At 36.9% G+C, this 23,153-nt stretch overlaps 1 protein-coding gene across 7 annotated transcripts in view; it reads left to right on the forward strand.

Moving 5' to 3' along the window:
• NEDD4 (NEDD4 E3 ubiquitin protein ligase) overlaps positions 1-23,153 on the forward strand; it is a 145,920-nt gene that overhangs the window by 67,024 nt on the left and 55,743 nt on the right. For 5 of the 7 annotated variants that reach the window (XM_070579508.1, XM_070579526.1, XM_008516282.2 and 2 more), the window contains one exon: positions 1,246-1,299. In XM_070579508.1, coding sequence (XP_070435609.1) covers positions 1,246-1,299 — 54 coding nt within the window. Of the gene's footprint in view, positions 1-1,245; positions 1,300-8,458; positions 10,527-23,153 lie in introns of those variants that run through there. The other 2 variants (XM_070579486.1, XM_008516281.2) reach the window with 2 other exon arrangements.

Below are 23,153 nucleotides of genomic sequence, written 5' to 3' on the forward strand. Positions count from 1 at the left end.
AAAGTTTTAAAATATTGCAGTGTTTAATGTAATGTATTTGTCATAGGGAAAAAAATCAATGTAAATGTGAAAATTTTTATACATCATCTCAACTTCTGGTATAAACATTATTAAAAATTTTCTTTGTGTTTGATGTTTAGTAGATATTAACTTGATGTTGAAACGTTACAGCAAAAACGAAGGCAGTGGGGGACCAGCCAGGCGGCACAGTGGTTAGTTCGCCTGCTCTGCTTCAGTGACCCAGGGTTCGTGAGTTCAGATCCCAGGCATGGCCCTACACAGCACTCATCAAGCCACACTGTGGCTGTATCTCAAATGCAAAATAGAGGAAGATTGGCACAGATGTTAGCTCAGCAACAATCTTCCTCAAGCTAAAAGAGGAAGATTGGCAACAGATGCTAGCTCAGGACCAGTCTTCATCACCAAAAAAAAAGAAAGCATTGGCTTTGAGAAATAAAATACTACATGTTAATTTTTATTCGTGCTGTAAAATACGACAGTAAGTGAAAACTCAGTGTATACCTTTTGACTGCTTATGTATTTTATATAGTAGAAGTAACAAGTGATTTTATCAAGTCAGTACTAGAAGGATTCAGAATGCTACTTTCTATTAAATCAACTTCTACTTTGGATAATTCTAACCAGATAAATAAAAACTGAGTAAATAAAATTGATGAGAAGGTAAAATCTAGTCTATAGTTTTGTGGGGTTTTTTGAGGAAGATTAGCTCTGAGCTTCCACTGCCAATCCTCCTCTTTTTACTGAGGAAGACTGGCCCTGAGCTAACATCTGTGCCCATCTTCCTCTATTTTATATGCGGGATGCCTGCCACAGCATGGCTTGATAAGCAGTGCATATGTCTGTGCCTAGGATCTGAACCGGCGAACCCGAGCCCCCGAAGTGGAGCACACGAACCTAACTACCACACCACCCGGCTGGCCCCTAGTCTATATTTTTAAGTGCTTGAAAATGTTTAAATAATTTTTTGAAATTTTACTTCCTTTCATTCTATTTTAGAAAAATAGGAAACAGAAGCAACCAAATCTATTTTGTTGTTATGATAAAACTATTAGAAAATGAATGACATGTGACTAGTGTGCTTTTGTATTAAGTATCTCATGTAACTTAAAAAACATTGTAATAACAGGAATTAGGAAATAGCAATATTTTCAAGCATTTATTTCTCAGTATCTGTGGGTTGATGTTCACTTGTTTTTAAAGAAAGGTTTTGTTTTTCTTTCTTAGGTCCATCCTCAGGAGCACCGGCTTCTTTTTGAAGTATTTGATGAAAATCGATTGGTAAGTTGTATTTTGCTAGTGTGAAATGTGAAGCAAGGGTATATTTCAGTACGGCAGCAAGGAAAAGTGGGTTGGGGATCTGTGATGTGAGAGATGATTTGGGGGGGTTTGGAGACTCTAGGCAAAACGATGAGGAAGATGAGATTTTTTTTCTGCTTCCTAGTGCTACTCTCTACCTTTCTGTTCTCTTCCCAAGCACCTCTCCTGATTGTCAGTTCTCAACAGATTATAAGGTATTACTCAAGGCCACTTGTGTTGAGATGGCAGGAGAGCTGGCTTCTTTGTCTTGCCTCCCCTCACACTCATCCTGGTACCCTGGTGGGTAGACCCAGGCTCAGGGAGCCTTCTCCCACAGTGTCTTCCATTGTGTCTCCTCACTCCAGTGAATTTCTTAGGGTGAATTTCTTAGGGTTGCCTGTATCCAGTTACGACATCCCATCCGCTCTCTTATCCCCACTCTTCTACAGAGGAAAACTATCCTCTTCACACTGATAATATAAAGTCCTCTAAAGGATTGTCTGCTCTTACAGAGGCAAAAAGCAAAGTTAAACCTGATTTTATTTTTATATGATGGTAGTTCTGATTCCTGATTTCCTAAAGACTATCTTTTTCCTCATCTTGTCTCTTTGGAATCCTATTTCAAACCTTCTTTTTAACATCTTACATTTATATTTTAATCCTGTAAGATTTGAACATGAAGGTAAAAGAACAGTGTTATGTATTCAGAGCTTATCAGTTATTAAACAGAAGCACCAAAGAAGAAATTAAACAATCCTATTCATTTTTTAGCTAACAAACTGTATTTTTTTAAGACTCTGTTTTTAGTGTGAGACTACATAACATGTTTTTTTCTCTCAAGAAATGAGAAGTATACTAGTAACTGAAGATATTGTAAATGAAATCTATTAATTAGCATCGTAAAAAGCAAAGGTGCTTTCTTGCTTCTGGAGGAAACTTCATCACTAACTGGCAATCTGATTTTTTAAGACTGAGTAGCAGATGTTGGTAATTTTTTTTTCCTTTTTCTCCCCAAAGCCCCCCGGTACATAGTTGTATATTCTTAGTTGTGGGTCCTTCTAGTTATGGCATATGGGACGCCACCTCAGCATGGCTTGATTAGCAGTGCCATGTCCGTGCCCAGGATTTGAACCAGCACAACCCTGGGCCACGGAAACAGAGCGCTCAAACTTAACCACTTGGCCACCGGGCCGGCCCCACAGGTGTTGATAATTTGGTTATCAGATATGGTCATTTGCACAGCTTTTGTTTTCAGTTTGCATTTTTGCTTTTTGTATAAAATAGGGAATGGTTTCTTTTTTTTCCCCCTCTGTCTCTACAGACCTATTTTCCTTCCAGATGGGAGTAGATGAAATTTAGTTTTTTAATATCATGAATTATACATACAGAAGAAGGTATATATAATATGAATCTTTATTTTAAATACTAAGACAAATGTCTGTACACCTTAAGAACTAGAACATTACCAAAATCTTCAAAACCCCCGGACCCTTCCCCAATAGCATCTCCTTTTCTTCCCCACAAGTAGTAGCCACTGTCCTAAATATTATGTTTATCATTTCTTTGCTTTTTAAAATATTTTATCATGTATTATCTATCTATAAAAAGACAGTTTCCTTTTGCATATTTTTTAATTTCTTAAAATAGTATCACTCTGAATACATTCCTCTTTTTTGACATACTTTTTACTTAATGTTATATATGTGAGATTGATCCAAGATAACACATTTTCACTGAGGCATAATTCTCCTTCATCTGCAAATGGTATAATTCTGTAATTTATTTATCCTCCTTAATAGGTATTAGTGTTTCAAATTTTTTGCCATTGCCAATTGATATACATTCTTGCTGTGTTTCCCAATGTACATGTATGAGTGTATCTCTAAGATTCATATTTTGAGGTTGAATCACTGGGTCATGGTATTGCTGGTATTATGTGGTATTACATTGGCGTTTTTCCTGTTGTTAATGACACTGATGTGAATATCTCCCTCATTCTTGGGTGCATCACTGATAAACTCTTTTATTTGAGTTATTTGCATGTTGTCCAAAGGAGGATAGCTCGCATTTGTGCTTTCCAACCTGCTTAGTTGTCTAGTCTTTTTTGCCAGTAACTTAGTGTGGTGTAACTCTCTCTTCATTGCCAAAATTGATATTTGTTGTACACTGATCGGTGTGTTAACACTCCGTGGGCATCTGTGTATAGAGTACCAAACAGGGTGTCATGACATGTCGAAAGAAAAAAATTGCCTCTGATATTAATAATGGGATATTTCTAGATTTATAAACATGATATGTAAAAATTTTAAAAACCTTTAAAGCTAAAAGCAAAAAGAAAATAATGCATTCATCAGGATATTATAGATCTCCACACCAAGGAATCAGAAGTCTTATTGTAGTCCTGCCTGTGATTTGGTACATTAGCTTATAACCCTGGACAAATTATTCAATCCTTCTGAAAAATATTTTCTCATGCTTTAAAAGTTGGGATAACATTCGGCCAGCCGAGGGGCCTAGTGATTAAGTTTGCACGCTCCTCTTTGGTGGCCTGGGGTTCACTGATTTGGATCCCAGGCCAGGACGTATGCACCATTTATCAAGGCATGCTGTGGCAGGCGTCCCACATATCAAATAGAGGAAGATGGGCACAGATGTTAGCTCAGGGCCAATCTTCCTCAGCTAAAAGAGGAGGATTGGTGGTGGTTGTTAGCTCAGGGCTAATCTTCCTAAAAAACAAAAAAATGGGGATAACAGTATTTGCTCTACCTATCTGATAAATGTATTGTAAGGATAAAATGAGATAATGGGTATCAGAGCACTCAGGAAATGTTTCATCATGATACACATATAACTTTTGTGGACTCGTACATTTATGGTTCTCTGATACTATATTTTTTGTGTTATCTAAGGTATGCCACTTAAGGTATCTACTGTGTTAGATACTCTGCTATGCATTAGAAATACAGCTTTTCTTGGGGCTGGCCCGGTGGCGCAGCAGTTAAGCTTGCACATTCCTCTTTCAGCAGCCTGGGGTTTGCCAGTTCAGATCCCAGGTGCGGACCTCCGCACCACTTGTCAAGCCATGCTGTGGCAGGCATCCCACATATAAAGTAGAGGGAGATGGGCACGGATGTTAGCTCAGGGCCAGGCTTCCTCAGCAAGAAAAAGGAGGATTGGCAGCAAATGTTAGCTCAGAGCTAATCTTCCTCAAAAAAAAAACCAGAAAGAAATATAGCTTTTCTCAAGAAGCTCAGTTTACTAGCAAAAGGGAGCAAGAAATAATTAAAACAGGGTGATGTGCATCATTCTAATCCTCTGATTTGTTGCTAGTCCTAGCAGGTAGCTGAAGTGCGCAGATCACCTGAGATGTCATAGAAGCTATAGCCATTGGTGGAGTAACAGGCTTGATTGTATAGCGATAAATGGTTTATGCCACTGTAAATGTCATTGTATCTTTATTCTCCTGTAGCATCCACAACTAAATTAAGGATATATCCTTTTCCTAGAAGATTCTCTTTGGAAATGTACAGAGAAGAGCACAGATATAATTTTAAGCAGAAAGAATTTCTAGTCATCTGGAAAAGATTTGCAATATAAGCGATATTTATTTCGAGAAACAGTAGGCTTAAATTCCTTTTTTTCAGCCGATTTTAAGAATCTGAGCGTTATAAACGGTAGTAGTTTGGTGATGGTGATAGTGGTGGTGGTGTTGCTAGTGATGGGACATTTCAGAATGCTGTGCCTTTAAATGAATTCTACTCACTAATGCAAAAGTTAGTGCTTGTGCGTCACTGCCTTAGAGCTGCACCTGCACGCATCCAGCCTCTGAAGCTCTAGGAGACGTCTATATTCTTTGTTCCAGGTGGAGATGCTGTGCTTCTTAGGTTTAGGGGTTGTATTAAGGTTCTCCAGAGAAACAGAAGCAATAGGATACACACCCACACACCCACACACAGAAGAGGGGAGAGAGAGAGATTTATTTTAAGGAATTGGTTCACGCAATTGTGGAAGCTGGCAAGTCTGAAATCTGTGAGGCAGAGCTGGCAGGTCGAAGATCAGATAAGAGCTGATGTTACAGTCTTGCGTGTGAAGTCTGCAGGGCAGGCCAGCAAGCTCAAAACTCAGACAGAGTTTCACTTTGTGGTCTTGGGGCAGAATTGCTGCTTCTTTGGGAAACATGTCTTTGCTCCTAAGGCCTTTAACTGATTGGATGAGGCCCACCACATTATGGAGCGCGGTCTGCTTTGCTCAAAAATCTGCTGATTTAAACGTTAATCACATCTAAAAAATAGCTTCATAGCAACATTTAGACTGGTGTTTGACCAAACAACTGGGCAAAGTAGCTTAGCCAAGACAGTACAAACAATTAACCATCCCAGTGGATTTTGGCCTTTGAAGTTCTAGTCAATGATCAGGGTTATGCGGAGCCTATCCATAGCATGGAGATAATCAATAACCACACATCTCAGAATGTGGGGTCCTGAGCTTCAGTCTAATCCTAAGACATTATCCGTTTCATTCCAAGATAGGAAATTCTATAGGACTTGCATAGATCCCTCCCAGATGAGGGCTGCCACCACTCTCCAGCTCTTCTGCTCTTGAGGGTAGGGTTGGTGCCCCTCTTTTGGCTTCTGTTTGGCCAACGGGCTCCATTTTATCCCAGGTTCTCCATGTTCTACACCTAACTGCTGTAATGGTGGTCCAGATCTTGTGCAGTCCCAGACCAGAGCCAGCAATGCAAATGGCTGAGCCTCTAGAATTTAAACTCAGCCTGGAGTGCTAGGAAGTGCTAGGAAGTTCTTGGCTTACTTTCCTTTGGCTGAAGCCCTCCTTGCAAATTTTTCAAGCATCATTCCTGCTTGTCCAGCTGCAATGCTTTCTGATATTTCTTTAGAAGTGGTACCTGGATCAACTTAAAGAAAATTCTGAAAGAACATGTTAGGCTATCAGAGTAGCTGTGGCAACCATCCATCCGTTTATCCACGCTCCTCTCTGGTGTTACCTAGTGCTCACTTTGTGCCCAGCATGAGCTCAGCAGGATCAGGAGAAATATTTAGTTATGGTCCTCGCACTCTAGAAGCTTAAAATCTGGTTCGGGGACGTGAAACCAATGCTTAGAGTTCAGCCTCCCAAAGAGAAAATGTTTATCTGGCCAAATACCTGAGGTTCATTATTTTATGTTAACGACCAGAGATTAATGCTTATGAACCAGAGGTTTTAGGCCACAGGCATGAGCAATCAGAGCTCATTGACTAGCCTCTTAGAAGTGATCCATTCTTTGAGTTAGCAGACTCCTAACTTAATTCAAGAAGGAAAGTTGCAGTCATTTGCAGGCAAAGTGAAAAGGTTACGACTCTTCCTTTTATAAAGAAAAAGGATGATAAGGGAATATTTGCTGAAGTCTGCAAAATGGTAAAGGAGATAGATTATACAAAACCAAAATAACAGTAATTTTATTACTAAGTTTACAATTTTATACACATTCTAAAACACAGTGCTATCTTATTCTAGTCAGAAATATAATTTAATAAATCCCATATTTCTATTTTGTCATGTCTTAGTTGATTAAAAATACTATTTAGAAAATTGTGATTGAGAACAAATTTATCCTGAGTTTTTTTTTTTAAACAAAGTGCAAGTATATGTTTTACATATTTGCTTTCACTTAGGAAAAAAAAACTTACCTAGAAAAATACAACTTGGGTGTAGTACCATGTGGTGTAAACAACTGAACTGTTTTACTTTTTACTTTCCTATGAATGAGCCAGTATATATTTATTACTGGAGTTCCAGCTATAAAATTCAGGTAAGGGGTTTAAATATACCCTGGAGTATTATTTAAAAATAAATTTGTTTCTTTCAAATCGAATACCAACCTTGGTCCATGACATGTGGGGGAGAAATTAAAATATTAAACTTTTATTACCTAGTAAACTGAAAATAAAGTAAAGGTTAAATAAATACAAAGCAGAAAAAACATATATGTATAAAATCACAACCTCTAAAAAGACAAACACTCTACTGTTCTCTGCTGTGGGAGCTTTATCAGCAGTAGTAAGGAATTCCACCTCTAGGGCAGTGCTAGTACTCAAAAATGTAAACAAGTGTATACTTTGTTTATATAAAGAAATATGCAGGGGCCGGCCCCATGGCCCAGTGGTTAAGTTCACACACCCCGCTTTGGGGACCCAGGGTTTCACTGGTTCAGATCCTGGATGCGGATCTAGCACCACTCATCAGGCCATGCTGAGGTAGCGTCCCACATAGCAGAAGTGGAAGGACCTACAACTAGAATATACAACTCTGTACTGGGGGGCTTTGGGGAGAAGAAGAAAAAGAAGATTGGCAACAGATGTTAGCTCAGGGCCAGTCTTAAGGGGGAAAAATATGCAGTATGTTTTTTCTTTCTTTATAGCTATCAGACAGCTAAATGGATTGTTTCAAAGCACCAGTAGGGGCCAGCAAAGAGCTCTTAGAGTTTTTCAGAAGAGAATTGGCATTGAGATATGTTTATTTGATGTGTTAAATCCTTTTTAGACTTCTTTAATTGCCACAACACTCTCTTAAGTGAATGAATTGCAGAGACAGTGGAATAAAATATCTTGTGTGCTCAAACTATATTGGGGTATAGTTTTTCTGTCTAATCTGCATATATTTTTAATGGAATGTTTGCTTAGGCTATTTCTTGGCAGAGTTTTAATAGTCAAAATATAAATGGCATCATTTAAAGACTGTACTACTTGGCTGGAAAAGACCTTAAAATTACAGGAGAAAATGCCTGGTGACAGCTTCTCTTTAACTTTTTTCCTCAGACGTATGCTCAGTTTTTGCAGTTGTATTCCTGGGCTAAGTTTGAATTTCTATCCTTAAGCTTTCACTTTTTATAAGTAGTGTTTTGGAAGCTAAAATATTTATCTATTTGATTTAATGCTAAAATTTTAATTCACTCCAAAGTTTTGGTATTTCCAAATTTATACAACTGTTTGAACTTACCCATTTAAAAAAATTTAACAGTCTGTATTCCTTTCTACATTAACTAACTTGACTAGATTCCTAGTATGGCTACTATTTGGAAATTCAATCTTTGATTTGATACTCAATTTCATGGGGCTTCATTCCTACCAACTTCCTGTAATTCTATGCCTCTGGGTAAAAATATTAGTGGTCAAACTCAGCTGGAGAAAGTATAGGCACCGTGATTCACATGGTTAACTGTTCATTTAGTAGAGCTGGAGTGAAAAAATACTGTTCAACTTGAAATGCTAGAAGATTGTTGTTCTTGTGTTACTCATTCATGCAAATTGGAGAAGGTATAATTGAAACAAGGTTGGCAGTGTTTGAGGCAGTGTGCTGCAGCTGAGCTCAGCTTAAAGGTCGCTGGAAATCAAGTGCTTTGTAAGTGAAGGCATTTTGACTACAAGAGATTCAAGACATTTTGGAAACGTCAGTCTCAGGAATGGGTCGTCTTTTTCTTTCTATGATATCTGGTAGCTAATGTTTTACCTAGGATAAAGACTACTACTTAAAAGCTCTTTTAGGCACCACAAATGATTTTTTCGTTCGATGCAGTGCAGCTGCTTCTAGCCTGTCTACCGACAGAGATCTTTGTTATGCCTTTTAGCCCTTAACATGTTTGGAAATGAGAACAAATGGCACAAAGCTTACGAGTGCACTTTGCAGCCAGAAGAAGCAATACTTATCCTTTGTCAGAAACCTCCGGAGATGATTTGGATAGCAGTGTTCACATGTGCTTCAAAAGACCAACACGGATTTCAGCGTCTAATGTTGTTCAAATGAAGCTGACTCCCAGACAGACTGCACTAGCTCCGTTCTTAAAGGAAAACGTTAAGTCTCAGGAAAGATCATCTGTTCCTTCACCTGAAAATGTTAATAAAAAGAGCAGCTGTCTACAGATTTCGCTACAGCCAACAAGGTACAGTGGATGTCTTCCGTCTAGCAATGTCTTAGCTGATGGTGACGATGCTTCATTTGCTTGTGTCTTGAAGGACGGCATTTACAGCACTGCCGTGGTTGATAATGAACTGAATGCTGTGAATGATGGTAACCTTTTAGGCAGTTCTGCCATTCGCAGTGGTAGCCTTAGTAACTTTTCAGCCAGTGAGAATGGATCTTACAGCAGCAACGGTAGTGATTATGGGTCATGCACAAGCATCACAAGTGGAGGTTCATACACCAATAGTATCCTCAGTGACAGCAGTGGTTATACTTTTACACCAACTGATGATACTTTTTTTGGTGGAAATTTATCTTCTGACAGCACCTCCAATAGAAGCATGCCAAACAGGAATATTACTCCATGTGAAATTTTTTCAAGAAGTACAAGTACAGTTCCATTTGTCCAGGATGACTTGGAGCATGGACTAGAGATTATGAAATTGCCAGTGAGCAGGAACTCGAAAATTCCACTAAAACGTTGTTCATCCTTAGTAATTTTTCCTAGGAGTCCTTCAAATACCCCACCAACTTCTCCAACAAATACAGGTACTCTTCCAAACAAAGGATCCTATCAAACCTCACACCAGTTTCTTATTTCTCCTAGTGAAATTGCCCACAGTGAAGATGGTACTAGTGCAAAGGGATTTCTTTCAACAGCTGTCAATGGACTTCGGTTATCTAAAACAATCTGTACTCCTGGAGAAGGAAGAGACATACGACCCCTTCACGGGAAGGGCTCATTACAAAAGAAAATGGTTATTGCAAATAATAGTCCAAATCAGACTGTATGTGAAAAGTCACCTGAAGGATATTCTTGTGTTTCAGTGCATTTCACCCAACAGAAAGCAACTACATTAGATTGTGAAACAGCAAATGGTGATTGTAAACCAGAGATTTCAGAAATTAAGCTTAATTCTGAAGCAGAGTATATTAAGCTTATGCATAGGCCATCTGCATGTTTACCATCCTCCCAAAACACAGATTATCAAATAAATATCAATGGACAGTTGGAAAGACCAAATTCACAGATAAACAAAAACCATGCTATTTTACAAAGAAGTATTTCTGTGGGAGGAACTTATCCAAGTGTTTCCTGTTTATCCAGCCTTAAGCACAATTGTTCTAAGGGGGGACCATCTCAATTACTCATAAAGTTTGCATCTGGAAATGAAGGTAAAGTTGATAATTTATCAAGAGACAGCAACAGAGATTTCACAAATGAACTGTCTACTTCTTTGAAACATTCTTGTAAGGTAAGTTTCCTTTGGTCTCAGTAAATGTTAATTTATAATAGATTAGCTTTATGAAATATTTGGTTAAAATTTATTATAACTTAGCAATTTTATATACTTTCTTCGTCCTTAGCTAGCAAGTATTTTGTTGTCATGATATTTATATTTGTAAATCTGAAGAAACCCCAGTAGTTTTTCACTCTATTTGTTATTTTACCAACGTAGAAGATAGGCATTAAAAAAAAAGTTTCCAAAGTGATTTAAGCCATAAAACATTTCTGTAGCATAAAAATAAGCCTTAAATAATAATTTATTTTATAACATTTTACCTTGGTATATTTCTCCCTCAAGTGGCATGGTATTTTAATGTCTATCTCCATATTTATTCCTACTTTCAAAAATGCTCATTTGGTATTCTCCCCTCCTTAATCATTGTGAAATAAAGTAAAATATAGAATGCTCATTTAAAATATTAAACAATAAAAAGCCCATATAAAAATGTGGAAAAACTTGTTATAAATGAACAGAGAAAGTGTTTCTCTAAAATATATATTTTTATTAGATTATTGATAAAAAACTATTAAGCTGTATGTTTAAAGCAGAGGAAAAATAAATGGCATTTACATTTGTATATATCCTTAACCACAGGAATTTTGTTTCCACCCTATTTTTCTTTAGCTACCAGTTAAGACTGCCATCTAAAATGTAACTCATTCTTTGAACAATATTGAATTGTGAATTTTATATTTTTGAATTTAGTTTCAATTTCTAGGCGTTTCCCATAATTTTCTAGTTACCTTAAAATTTACTTTGATAAGTTTGCTTTATTGTATTAGTAACTTTAATGAATTTTAGCCAAAACAGCTCTTTATGTAATTTGGCCTTTCCAAAGTATTTTAAGTATTTTGAACTTAAATAGATTTTTTAAATTTCTGTATTTGGAAAGTCTTGCCAGATACCAGGAAATTAAGAGATTTTTCTGATTAAACCAATACTAGATTGACGGTACCTAGCAGTTTGGGGGAAAACAACTTATCTGTTTATTGGTATTTATATAACACTTAATATCTATATTAAAGGGTTTTTTTGAAACTTCTGGACAAGTAGCTTTAGGTAAATAAAATATTAAGTAATTGCTAGTTTGTGTTCTCTTTTGAAATCTGATAAATATAATCATTGTTACCCAATGTCCAGATGTTAATATAAGCAACTACTTTACTGAGGATGAACAAGGATCAGATTTCGAATTCTGATCTATGTTTTAGAATTACTAATTCTGTTTACAAAAATTTTTTTAAAACAGCTTTTTAAGAGATTATAATCCATTCAGCTGTTTTGCCCCCTAAAAGAAAGGAATGTGATACTATGAAGAAACATTTTAATAATTTGCTAATTGAATTATATTTACCTTGTAAATTTATTTTACTTTTAATGAGATAATCAATCTGAAAGGAATACTTAACCTAGAAATTTTTATAGTAATATTCTTGAAATAGTTGATTTTGTTGTAATATTATAGTTTGTTGTTGATGCTTTTGAAAAGTGGTATTTTCAATGGTTTTTAATAAAGTGTGACTAAGTGCCTTTTGCATGGCTAAAAATATACACTTTTGTTGATTTTATTTAAACTTAGGTAAGCTAACTTAAATATTTTTCTGTAACAGCCAAATGCCTAGCTCTGTGCAGATTCTATTTTTTTGATAAATTATTGGATTATAAAATAGTTCAGAAGTGTGTAGTTTGCTGAAGAACTTTAGATTGTTTCTCCTTTTAATGTTTATTAAAGAACTCTTTATAAAAATATTGTAAACAATATACTGATCATTAAATTCAACATATACTAGATCTAAATTGATGTAATTGATTAGTTGTAAATCAAGGGCTTGTTTCAAAAGGAAAATACTAATCTTTTTTCTGAACAAAGCAATGGTAAAAATAATGGGGTTTTAGAAATAATCCTGTGTTTATCAATAATTATATATTCATCTAATTATAGTGGTATATTGTAACTCATTTATAAATAAACAGCTCCCAAAATATTTCCCATGACTCCAGTTAGTCTGGGTTAGTATTCTGATATGCTGAGTCTGGATTCACATTTAACAAGTTGATATTAGAGTAGCGTTTAGTAATGTCAGCTATCTGTACCAAGCAGCCGTGAAATTAAATCACAGCCTTGGTCAGGGACCCTGGTTTCTAAAGCACTGAGAGGCCTACACATTCTTTTCTTATGGGTTTAGCTACCAGTCTCTAGGAGCATAGTATCCAGTTTCTTGCTCTCTATAATCAACAGCTCATTAATGGCAAATTTTTTAAATCTAGTGAGAACTTTTACCTGTATCTGCGACAGGGCTCTGTCCTGTGTTTACAACTTAAAATGAAGATGGGACTTTGTAGTCTGCATGATCATCTATATTTTATTTATTTGCTATCAAAGAACATAACAGTAATTGGCATAGGTTTATTATATATGCTTTTTGAAATATAATATTGCTTTTGTAAAGACCATATAATGACTTTTTATCTGAAAGTAGATATTTGATGCTTTAACATTGTGTGTAATATTTTATCAGCTTGATCAAGAAATAGGTTATGGAACTAAGATAGTTTTTATCCAGTTACAAAGATTACTATTTAGATTTCTAAAATCTGTGGAATAGTTTACTGTATTATTTTTCCTTATCTCTTGTTTTTTAAATCTCTTGTCTTATGTGGTTACGATGCTCATAGATTTCATTACCCTGTTCTTTAAAATACCTTAGCATTTTACCCAAGCTTGTACATGTCTTCCATCCTTGACGTATATGCATGTTTTTATCAGAAAGTTTGGCTTTACATTTTTTCTTTTTTGTCATGAAAGTTTTTGTTTATTTTCTGTTACCTAATCCTGGGTAGGCAAATTACTTAATCTTAGTATAGTAGAACTTTAAAAAACTTATGTCTCAATTACTTCAAAAACCTTTAACACTAATCTCAAGATTATACATTTCAATAATTTTTTATTTAGTTGTTCTTCCTAAAATAAATGTTTTAAATATATACTTATTTTAGTGTTCTATTATTTTCTTTCTCAGTCCTTATTTTATTACCTTTAGCAGAATATTTAGAGACATTTGGTTAAATTTACTTGAACAACACCATCTTTCCTATAAAAACCAGTATAATTTGTAAATATTGACTCTCAGACTGTGACACAACAATGTTAATGACCAGTTTTAGAAATTTACTGAGAAATGTATGCTTGTATATGTATATTTCTTAAAACTGAGGAACTATAATAGTAATTTCAGAGTGATTCTGAAATTTAGAGAGACCTGAATTGTTTGCTTCTGAAATACTTTGTATTTCTCTGTGGATGTGTCTTCTTTAATTCATTCACCTAGCACATTTGAATGCCTGTTATTAACCAGGCACTGACTCAAGCACTGGGAATAAAAGTTAATGAAGAACAGTCTCTAGTTGGGGGAGGTCCCATTAATAGAGACACACTGGTAAGCAAAAATAATTTCAGTCTAGTATGTGATCTGCTAAAATAGAGGTATGTATAAAAAAGTGCAAAAAGATGCAACAATACTTGCCTGGAGGAAAGGACCTTGTCAGTAGAGGAAGGCTTCACAGAGGAAGTGACGTTTGAGCTAAGTCTTGGTAGGTGAGTTGGAGTTCACCAGGCAGAGAAATCAAGGAGGATATTCTAGGGCAATGATTCTCAGTTTTGGCACAATGGACATTTTGGGCTGGATACTTTTTGTTGTGTGAGGCTGTCCTGTGCCTTGTAGGATGTTTAGCAGCATCTCTGGCCTCCATCCACTGGATGCTACTAGCACTCTTCTCCCGGAGTTGTGACCATCGAAAAACATCTCTAGACATTGCCAAATGCCCCCTGGGGCAAAATTGACTCCTGTTGAGAATCATTTCTCTAGGTAGAAGCTCATGCAAGGCTAGAGGTGTGAAAGAATCACACTGTAAATAGTTCAATGTGACTCAAGCATAGGAGTCTGGGGATGTGTGAGGATGCGGTAGAATTGGGTTGGAGTCTCGTTGGGCATAGTGCTGAAGAGAAAGCAATGTGTCTCTTGCTAGCAGACAATAGGCAATGAAAGTCTTTAACTTGTAACATGTTCATCTTTGTGTTTTAGATGATAAATTTTTATGACACCATGGATTATAAATGAAATAAAGTTTTCTTGGCTTAGATGACGGAGTGAATGTTGATGTCATGAACTAGGATAGGGAATTCAGGAGAAGGGCCAGATCGGAGGGTGAAGAAGAAATCATGCATTATTATGTTTATGTACTGAGAAGCTGCCCTGGTGGTACTGCTGTGAAGTAGGGCAGGACCAGGGAGATGCAGGACCAGGGCTCAGGAGAGAAGTGAGAGCTGCAAATGTAGCTTGGGAGTTGCGAGTGTAGTCAAAAGCTTAGGTAAGGATGAACTGAAACACACGAAAGTGAGACGAGAGGTGGGAATAAGTCAGAATTCTGGGAGCAACAACTTTGGGGAGACGGTGGAAGAAGAGAGCCACTGGAAGGGCAGAGAGGCCAGGAGAGCATGGAGGCACAGAAGTCAGGGGAAGGGAAAATTCAGGGGGGCAGCAAACAATGCCGTAGAATGTATGCATCCACTGAACATGGCAGTTAGGAGGTCCTTGGTGACTTTAGCAAGAGAAGTCTTAGGAGAATAGTATAAAAGTCTGGTTGAAGTAAAAGTGAAACGGGTAAGGAAGCAGAAACAGCAAGCATAGGTTGCCTGCTAAATGTGATAAAATAGGCATGAGATAGTGTAGGCAAGGTATCTATTTAAAGGTTGCTGTATAGAAGACACAGTATTAGGTGGATATAAGATACATAAGAAAACTTCCGTGTCTACAAGAATATTGCAGTCTATTTTCTAGGGGAAAAAAAAAAGGTTGTACCTCTGTTCTTTCACTGCAGAACTATAGAATAAGTGAGTATAAGCAGTGAAAACTGAAATGGAGATTCACCAATGTGAAATGAAGGAAACAGAAAATTAGAAGTGAAAACCTGACAGTGCCTATGAATAGTTACGGCTCATTTTGAACAGCATTATTCTAACTTTCTCAACCTCCTCCCTACCACCAAAAATAAGACAAAACAAAAACAGAGCCTCTATATAGAAAACTAGTAAAGGTTTAAGGCCTGTCCCTAGAAACCACTTGGACAATAGGCACCTCTGTGTGTGACTGGTTTCTTCCAGAATATGGAGCCCACCATGTGCTAGCTGTTGTGAGGCCTCACCCTTCTAAATCCACCCTCCCTATACATTATGGGTGAAAGGGGAACAGGATAGACCAGGAGAAGCCAGGACCAGGAGCCTGTTTAGGCAGAAGGGGCTTGGCAGAGGCCCTGGGTGTGGCCAAGCCAATGTGTTGAGGTCAGGAGGGTGGTTAGCAGAAGGCGCGAATGAGTGCTAAGAAAAGGAACCAATGATTTTGTCAGCATATGCAGGAAACAACTGAAGTGTTACTCAAGTATTCAGTATTCTTGGTTTGCCCATGTGTGAAATTGAAAGCCTATGGTCAGATGAAAACAGACACTTACAAGTGTAAGAGAGCCTTTCAAAACAAGAGGTGAACAGATCTGTCGCACTTCAATGAGAGATATTGGGGGAAGCTCTCAATATAGGAGAATTGTTGAAAAACAATTTTATCTTTGCTGAGCTTTAACTAAACTGCTTAGATATAACTAGAGCAGATCTGACAACTTGCAAGGGCAAGCAGCTAGCATGACTGTGTACCCTGTAGCTCAATTTGTGGGCTAGTCACAAAGAACACCTTGGGCAAGCGAATCCATGTTGTTTCTACTTAGGCTCTAAGAAGTCTGAGGGACAAAAAGATCAGGTTTTTGCTTGACTTAGTTGTATTACAAAACCATAACGCTGTGAAACATTTTGTGATTCACCTTAATAGAAAAAAATGTTACTAAGCAGAAAGAAATTTACTTCAAGGATATTGGTAATACAAGGGACAATGTCTTTAAATTCAGTTGTTCATTAAGTACAGACACAGTCTTTATTTTTTTTGCTTGAAGAAGATTGTTGCTGAGCTAACATCTGTGCCAGTCTTCTTCTGTTTTTCATGTGGGTTGCCACCACAGTGTGGCTTGATCAGTGGTGCTAGGTCCGCTCCGAGGATCCTAACCCGTGACCCCTGGGCCGCTGAAGCAGAGTGGGCAAACTTAACGATTACACCACGAGGCCAGCTCCAAGACACATTCTTTTTTTTTTTTTTAAGATTTTATTTATTTATTTTTCCTTCTTCTCCCCAAATGCCCCCAGTCCATAGTTGTATATTTTAGTTATGGGTCCTTCCAGTTGTGGCATGTGGGACACCGCCTCAGCATGAGGCGCCCAGGATCCAAACCAGCAAAACCCTACACCGCCAAAGCAGAGTGCGTGAACTTAACAACTCGGCCACAGGGCTGGCCCCTCCAAGACACATTCTTAACAGACTTTTTATCTTTTGTCCCTCTTACAAAAGCTGAGAGTGTAACATTTTAAGACAGCTAAAATCATATTATCTAGCACTACTTCCTTTTTTACTTTTCTTTTTCTCTGAAATTTTTGTTGGTAGGAATTGCCTACTAATGCTTTAAGGATTGCAGTTGGAGAATAGTTTAGTAAGTTGTCAGTTTGACCAGTGATCTTCAGATTTTCATGTGCATATACATCACCTGGAGATCTTGTTAAACGCAGCTCCTGGTTCAGTAGGTTTGTCGGGGGCCTGAGAGTTCCATATTTCTAGCAAGCTCCCAGGTCATACCAATGCTGCTGATTCCCCAAACGCACTTTGAGAAGCAAGGCTTAAGACCATTCTCTTATGAGAACGGTAATACAGTTCATAGCTGAAGCATCTGATGAGTCCCTCTCCTCTTTTACATAAAGAAGAGCCATAAGTATACTGCGGCCAGGACCAAACTAATTTGCTGAGTTCTAAATCCTCTTAGGCATTTAGACTAGTTATTGATTGAGACCATGTAATACATTGTCTGAACCAACTGTTTGGACCAAGAAAACATTCAAGAGCAAGGTTGCCTACCTGCCTCATAAAAGAACTTTAGTATGACTCTTGCACAATTCTGACTGGTATTAAATTTTCCAGGATTACATTTTAGTTTCATTTAAGAACTTAAAAATATTGGTCTATAGGGCATGTAGTTCTACTTATAGAAATCTCTTGAATTCATTATGGCTGTAATTCTGGTTTAGAGGGTGAGATTTGAAAAATACACAAGTGAAATGTTATATTTTTCATAACTATTTTGGCTTATTCTGGCTTATCCTTCCTCTCTGGGATCATTTTCAGTCTTTTCCATATACTTTCCAGTAGCAGTGCCAGTTAGGGGACTACTAAGAATGTGTAAATCTTAGATTGGCTTGTGTAATGAAGTGAAACACCATATGTAATGAGCTGTCCTTTTGATAGCCCTATAAGAAGAAAGTTTAAAAATCCTTTGTATATAACTTTGTAATGCTGCTTAAAATTATATATTACTTCTAAAGTATAAATCAGTATTTGAAAATCTTAGCAACTGTTCTTCCATTGGAGCAGTTTAAGAAAGCTTACTGGTTCCTAGGTTTTTTTAGTCATTGTGGCTGCTCACGGCTTAGCCTAATTTCAGGGAGCCTCATAAGATACTGAACATTTCAAGTAAGAAATGAGAAAAAGGAAGCATAGCAAGAAAAAAGTTAAAGATGGGTAGGCAGAAATGGGGAGACAGAAATAGATAGGCAGGCGAGCAGGTAGGCAAACGTAACTTTTCTAGAATCGATCAAAGAAGAATTCTAGAGACGGGATTAAGAAAATGGGTAATCTTTTCTGGGCTCTAATTTACTAGAATGTAATTCCCTACATTCAGGGATTTGGGGAACTTTTTGTCTTATTCAGGACTTTTTGAACAAAGCCAAGGGAACTTTTGGAATGGGGTAGAGATCCCCCTCAGAGATGAGGGTGACCAGACTGCCTTGCACAGACAACCAAACTAGGATATTTAAGTGATGACTGTAATGATGAGAGGGAGCCACTTGATGCTTCATCCTTTGCATGAAAGAGTGGCACTCTTAAATGAATACCTTGTCCCTGGGGTGGATGCCAATGGAATATTATGATCGTGACTCAAGGATTAGTTTCCACAGTGGAGTCTGATTCATAGCCTACATATTCCACTAACTGGTACCATAGAACAATGTGTCTGGATAGAGGCTCAGATCGAATTTTCTCAAAAGAAGATTGAATGGGCAAAATCTTTTAAGGGTATCTATACAAAGCCCATTTGATTAACTTTAAATTTATCATTGTTTAATAAAATGACTTCATTCCAGACTTTATGTAAGAACTGGATTCTCAGAGTTGTTCCTGGAGTTTCAAGTAACTGTTTTAGCTAAGAACGACCTTGACCTTTTGTACCAAGGCTGAAAGACTGAACCCTCTTGAAGAGTCACAGAGCTTAATGGAAACTCAAGTCATCTTCAAAGCAAATGGGTTTAACAAGTATTTATCAGAAATGGAATATGCACCTGCTGCAAGTGGCAAATATTATTCCTGGCATTGAAGAGTTTATAATTTAGATGAGAAGGCAGAATAATCTGTTAAAACAACCAACCAGAGTACGATACAGTATAATTTATAAGAACATCCATATACCTACTTCAGGCAGGTGAATACCTAAACTCTGAGATATGGGATTGCCTATATAATTTTTAACTAATTTTAATTTTTATCAAGATAACACATGTGCCTGTTTAAAGAGTCAGATGTTATTTCTTTGAAGATTTCCTTTTTGCCTTTTTCTCTGTATTCTCTCTCCTTAGCATTCCTATTAGCCAAAGTTTGCACCTCTTGAGTTGATCGTATAATTTACTTTTCTCTCCTGTTTTCTGTTTCTCTGCCTGCTTATTGTATATTCTGAAAAATCTCCCCCAAGTTTCCCCTTCTCTTTAATTTTAAAATTTTGATTATTTTAATTTCTTAAGTTCTGTCTTGTTTTCTGATGATTCCCTGTTCTTGTTTTATCAATACAATCTCTTATCTCCGAGAATATTTTGCTTCAGGGTGTTTTGTGTGTGTTTGTTGTGTTACACGTCCTGCGTTCTCTCTGGTTCCCGTGGGTCCCTTCATTGTTATTGTTGTTTGTTTCTCTTTGTTATTGGACATTTTCCTCCAGCTGTCTGGTGAACCTTGGCTGTCTGTCTGGTCGTGTTTGAGAATGAGTCACTATGAAGTTGTCTGGACGCTCTGAAATGGTGTGGGGCTTTTCGACTGCTCAGCTTCATTGTTGGGAGACCTTCGTCAGTATCTGGAGGTCTTCTCTCAGAGGTCAGTTTGTTTCTCCAGAGAAGAGACTTCCAATGATTGTGTTTTATAGCATAGTTAGTGGTAAACTAGGAATGAAGGTGATTTCTTTCTAGGGGTTGTGAAACTGAATTAATTCAGGGTAAACGACACCTTAAAAGTGATACTTACTTACCAAATTCTTAAGGTACTGATGATAATTTAATTAATTTACAGTAAGTGAAGTGCCTGATTTTCATACCTGTTGTCTGACATACATTGTGTATATTCTAGAAGCGACGATACTCCTAGAAAGACTAAATTAAACCTTCGTTATAATCGAATATGTGGTTTCCTTAACATATTTCCCAACTTTTTACATTCTTGGCAATACATTTAAGTGTAAATGTGCATGCCTGTCACTCCGAGAAAGAGAAAAGACCTATTAAAAATGTATTTGGGTATAAGACAACAAGGAAGAGGAGACAAGAATGGCCTCTTAATGGAGTGTCATGTTGGATGCTTCCTGTCACTAGATCTTGAAACCTTAACTGTGATTTTTTTAACTTGGAGAAAATCCTGATACATTCTTTTTTGAGCTCTTAACCCTATATCTGTAAAAGTTTAAATCAGTTAACATATCATATTAGATACCACATTTCAAAAAACTCACTGTGGTAGTGATCATCTCCATATTAGAAAAAAGGGAGCAAGCTTAGCAAAGTTAAAAGGACTTACTCAAGATCATAAAACTAGCAAATGTCAGATGTGGAATAAAACTGAGCTCTATTATGTATTCTAAGCACTTTTCTACTGTATCACTAACAGAGAGGACTTTCTTCCTACCCTGCAGTAGGAGGAATGCAAGGGATAAAGTTGCTTGGGGAAAGTTATTCTAGTAAAAATAGCATCTGAAAGAAAAAAAAAAAGAGTTATCTAAAGGAAAATCTCCACTTGGACTGACTACAATGTGATGAATAACTTTTACACTCTGAGGAGCGTATAGACCAGATCAAGTCCTTTCTTATTGCCGTTGTTGGGTGAAAGCTGAGTTCAGGAATTATTATTTAAGCACATTACTAAAGAACCAGTTTGTCTTTCAACTATTTCTTTTGCTATTCCTCTGACTTGCGACCTGATGTTTATAATTACTTTGTTCTTTCTGATTAATTTTATTGATCAAATAACACATACTACAAGTTTGTACCTCCTATAACACTATTTATGAATTTGATTCTTATGTTCTTTTTCTTCAATAACTATTATAAACTACCTAAATCATTATAAACTGCCTATCTTTTTAAAAATATTTTTAAACCTTTTATTATGGGAAATTTCCAACACTGTACACAAAAGTAGAAAGCGTAATGCAGTGAGCCCCCATGTGGCCCCCGGTGAACCCCCAGTTTCAACAATTATCAACATTTTGTCAATCATGTCATCCATCTCCTCCTCTCCTTTTTTTTTTCTGGAATTTTCTTCTTCTTAGTAAATTCCATACATCATATAATCTTACCCATAAACACTTCAAAGTGCATCTTTAATGGATAAGGACCTTTTAAATATATCAAACTACCATGTAATTATCACACAACAAAATTAGCAATAGTTCTCACGGTTTTGATCGGCTCTCCAAGTCGTCTAGGTCATTTTAGTGTTGATGAAGCTCGAGATGGATGCGTCTCTTTTGACTTGTGTCTGTCTAATTCTTCATCTATTTTATGATGTTCACCTTACTTTGGGGCTGAGCATGTTAATTTTTTACCATAGGATTTTCTGTTTCTTTAATCAGATAATTTTTGGTAATATATTTGTTACCTAAATAATTAAAGTTTTCTTTTGGAACCTAAAATTAAAAGGTTAGAGGTAGGACTTAGAATTTATCATCTAACTACACCTTACCTAAGCCTTAATCACCACAAATCTGCACTTAGAGCTCAAACATCTGGGATACTTACCTTCCTTATTTTGGGGTAGAGTGAAAATGTGCTCTATGGTGAATTTGCTATATTAATTCCTCCTACAGCTTCTCTGAGTCTTAATTTCATGTTTGTGAAATATGAAATTTGTGAAACTAGGCAGAGTTGTTCTGAGGACTAGAAATTTTATATATGTTTGGCAGATAGCTTGTGCTCAGTAAAAAGTAGATATTATTGGGGCTGGCCCCATGGCCAAGTGGTTAAGTTCGTGCGCTCCGCTGCAGGCGGCCCAGTGTTTCGTTGGTTCGAATCCTGGGCGCAGACATGGCACTGCTCATCAGACCACGCTGAGGCAGCGTCCCACATGCCACAACTAGAAGGATCCACAACGAAGAATATACAACTATGTACTGGGGGGCTTTGGGGAGAAAAAGGAAAAAATAAAATCTTTAAAAAAAAAAAAAGTAGATATTATTATATTCCTTGTAATGTTGTTGTGAGAGTATGTGACAGCACATTGTAAACTGTAAAATGCCACAATATGTAAAACACTAATAATAATAGTTATTGTTTTGTGTGTGTACAAACTGAATCATCTATAACTTTAGGAATCCAGGTTAACAGTTAAGTATTAGGAAATATATGAAAAGAACACATTATTAAAAAGTAGTGAAAATATACACAAACAAGAAATCTGGGGAAGCATTTCTTCATAAGACTCTAAATCAAAGATCAAGATATAGTTTCAAAGGAATACAGTTTTCCCAAAGCCCTGTTAAAAATTAAAGCACAATTCTTTTCACTTATACTCAGGTTTTTCTTTTTTTCCTGCTTTTTTCTTCCCAAATCCCCCCAGTATGTAGTTGTGTATTTTAGTTGTGGGTCCTTCTAGTTGTGGCATGTGGGACACCGCCTCAACATGGCCTAATGAGTGGTGCCATGTCCGCACCCAGGATCCGAACCACTCGACCACAGGGCCAGCCCCCTATGCTCAGTTTTGATTATGTATATTCTTGGGGACAAAATTATGTCGAGACTAGATGCACAAAAGAAGGACAGAAATAAATTTACAGCTAGAAAGTCCTGTATGTGGGCCACAAGCCACTGCTTATGCAATAATTGGTATTTCTAAAGAAGGTGACCCTATCATTTTTTTTATCCCTCGTTGAAAATATTGACTCATAAAGACGCTGTATCTTAATTGATCTTATGCCATTGATAGAGTCAGCTTCTAGCCGTAAGATGGTAGATTCTTTCTCTTCGGTTTATAAACTAAAGAATTTCAGATTTCTCAATAGGTGTTTTTTTTTTAATAGGCTTTGTTTTTTAGAGCAGTTTTAGGTCCACAGAAGTATTGAGCAGAAGGCACAGAAATTTCCTTTATACTCTCTGCCCTAACGCATGCAGATCCCACGTTATCAACGTCCCCCACCTGAATGGTA

The sequence above is a fragment of the Equus przewalskii genome, chromosome 1 (assembly GCF_037783145.1).
Source record: "Equus przewalskii isolate Varuska chromosome 1, EquPr2, whole genome shotgun sequence".
Lineage (NCBI taxonomy): Eukaryota > Metazoa > Chordata > Mammalia > Perissodactyla > Equidae > Equus > Equus przewalskii.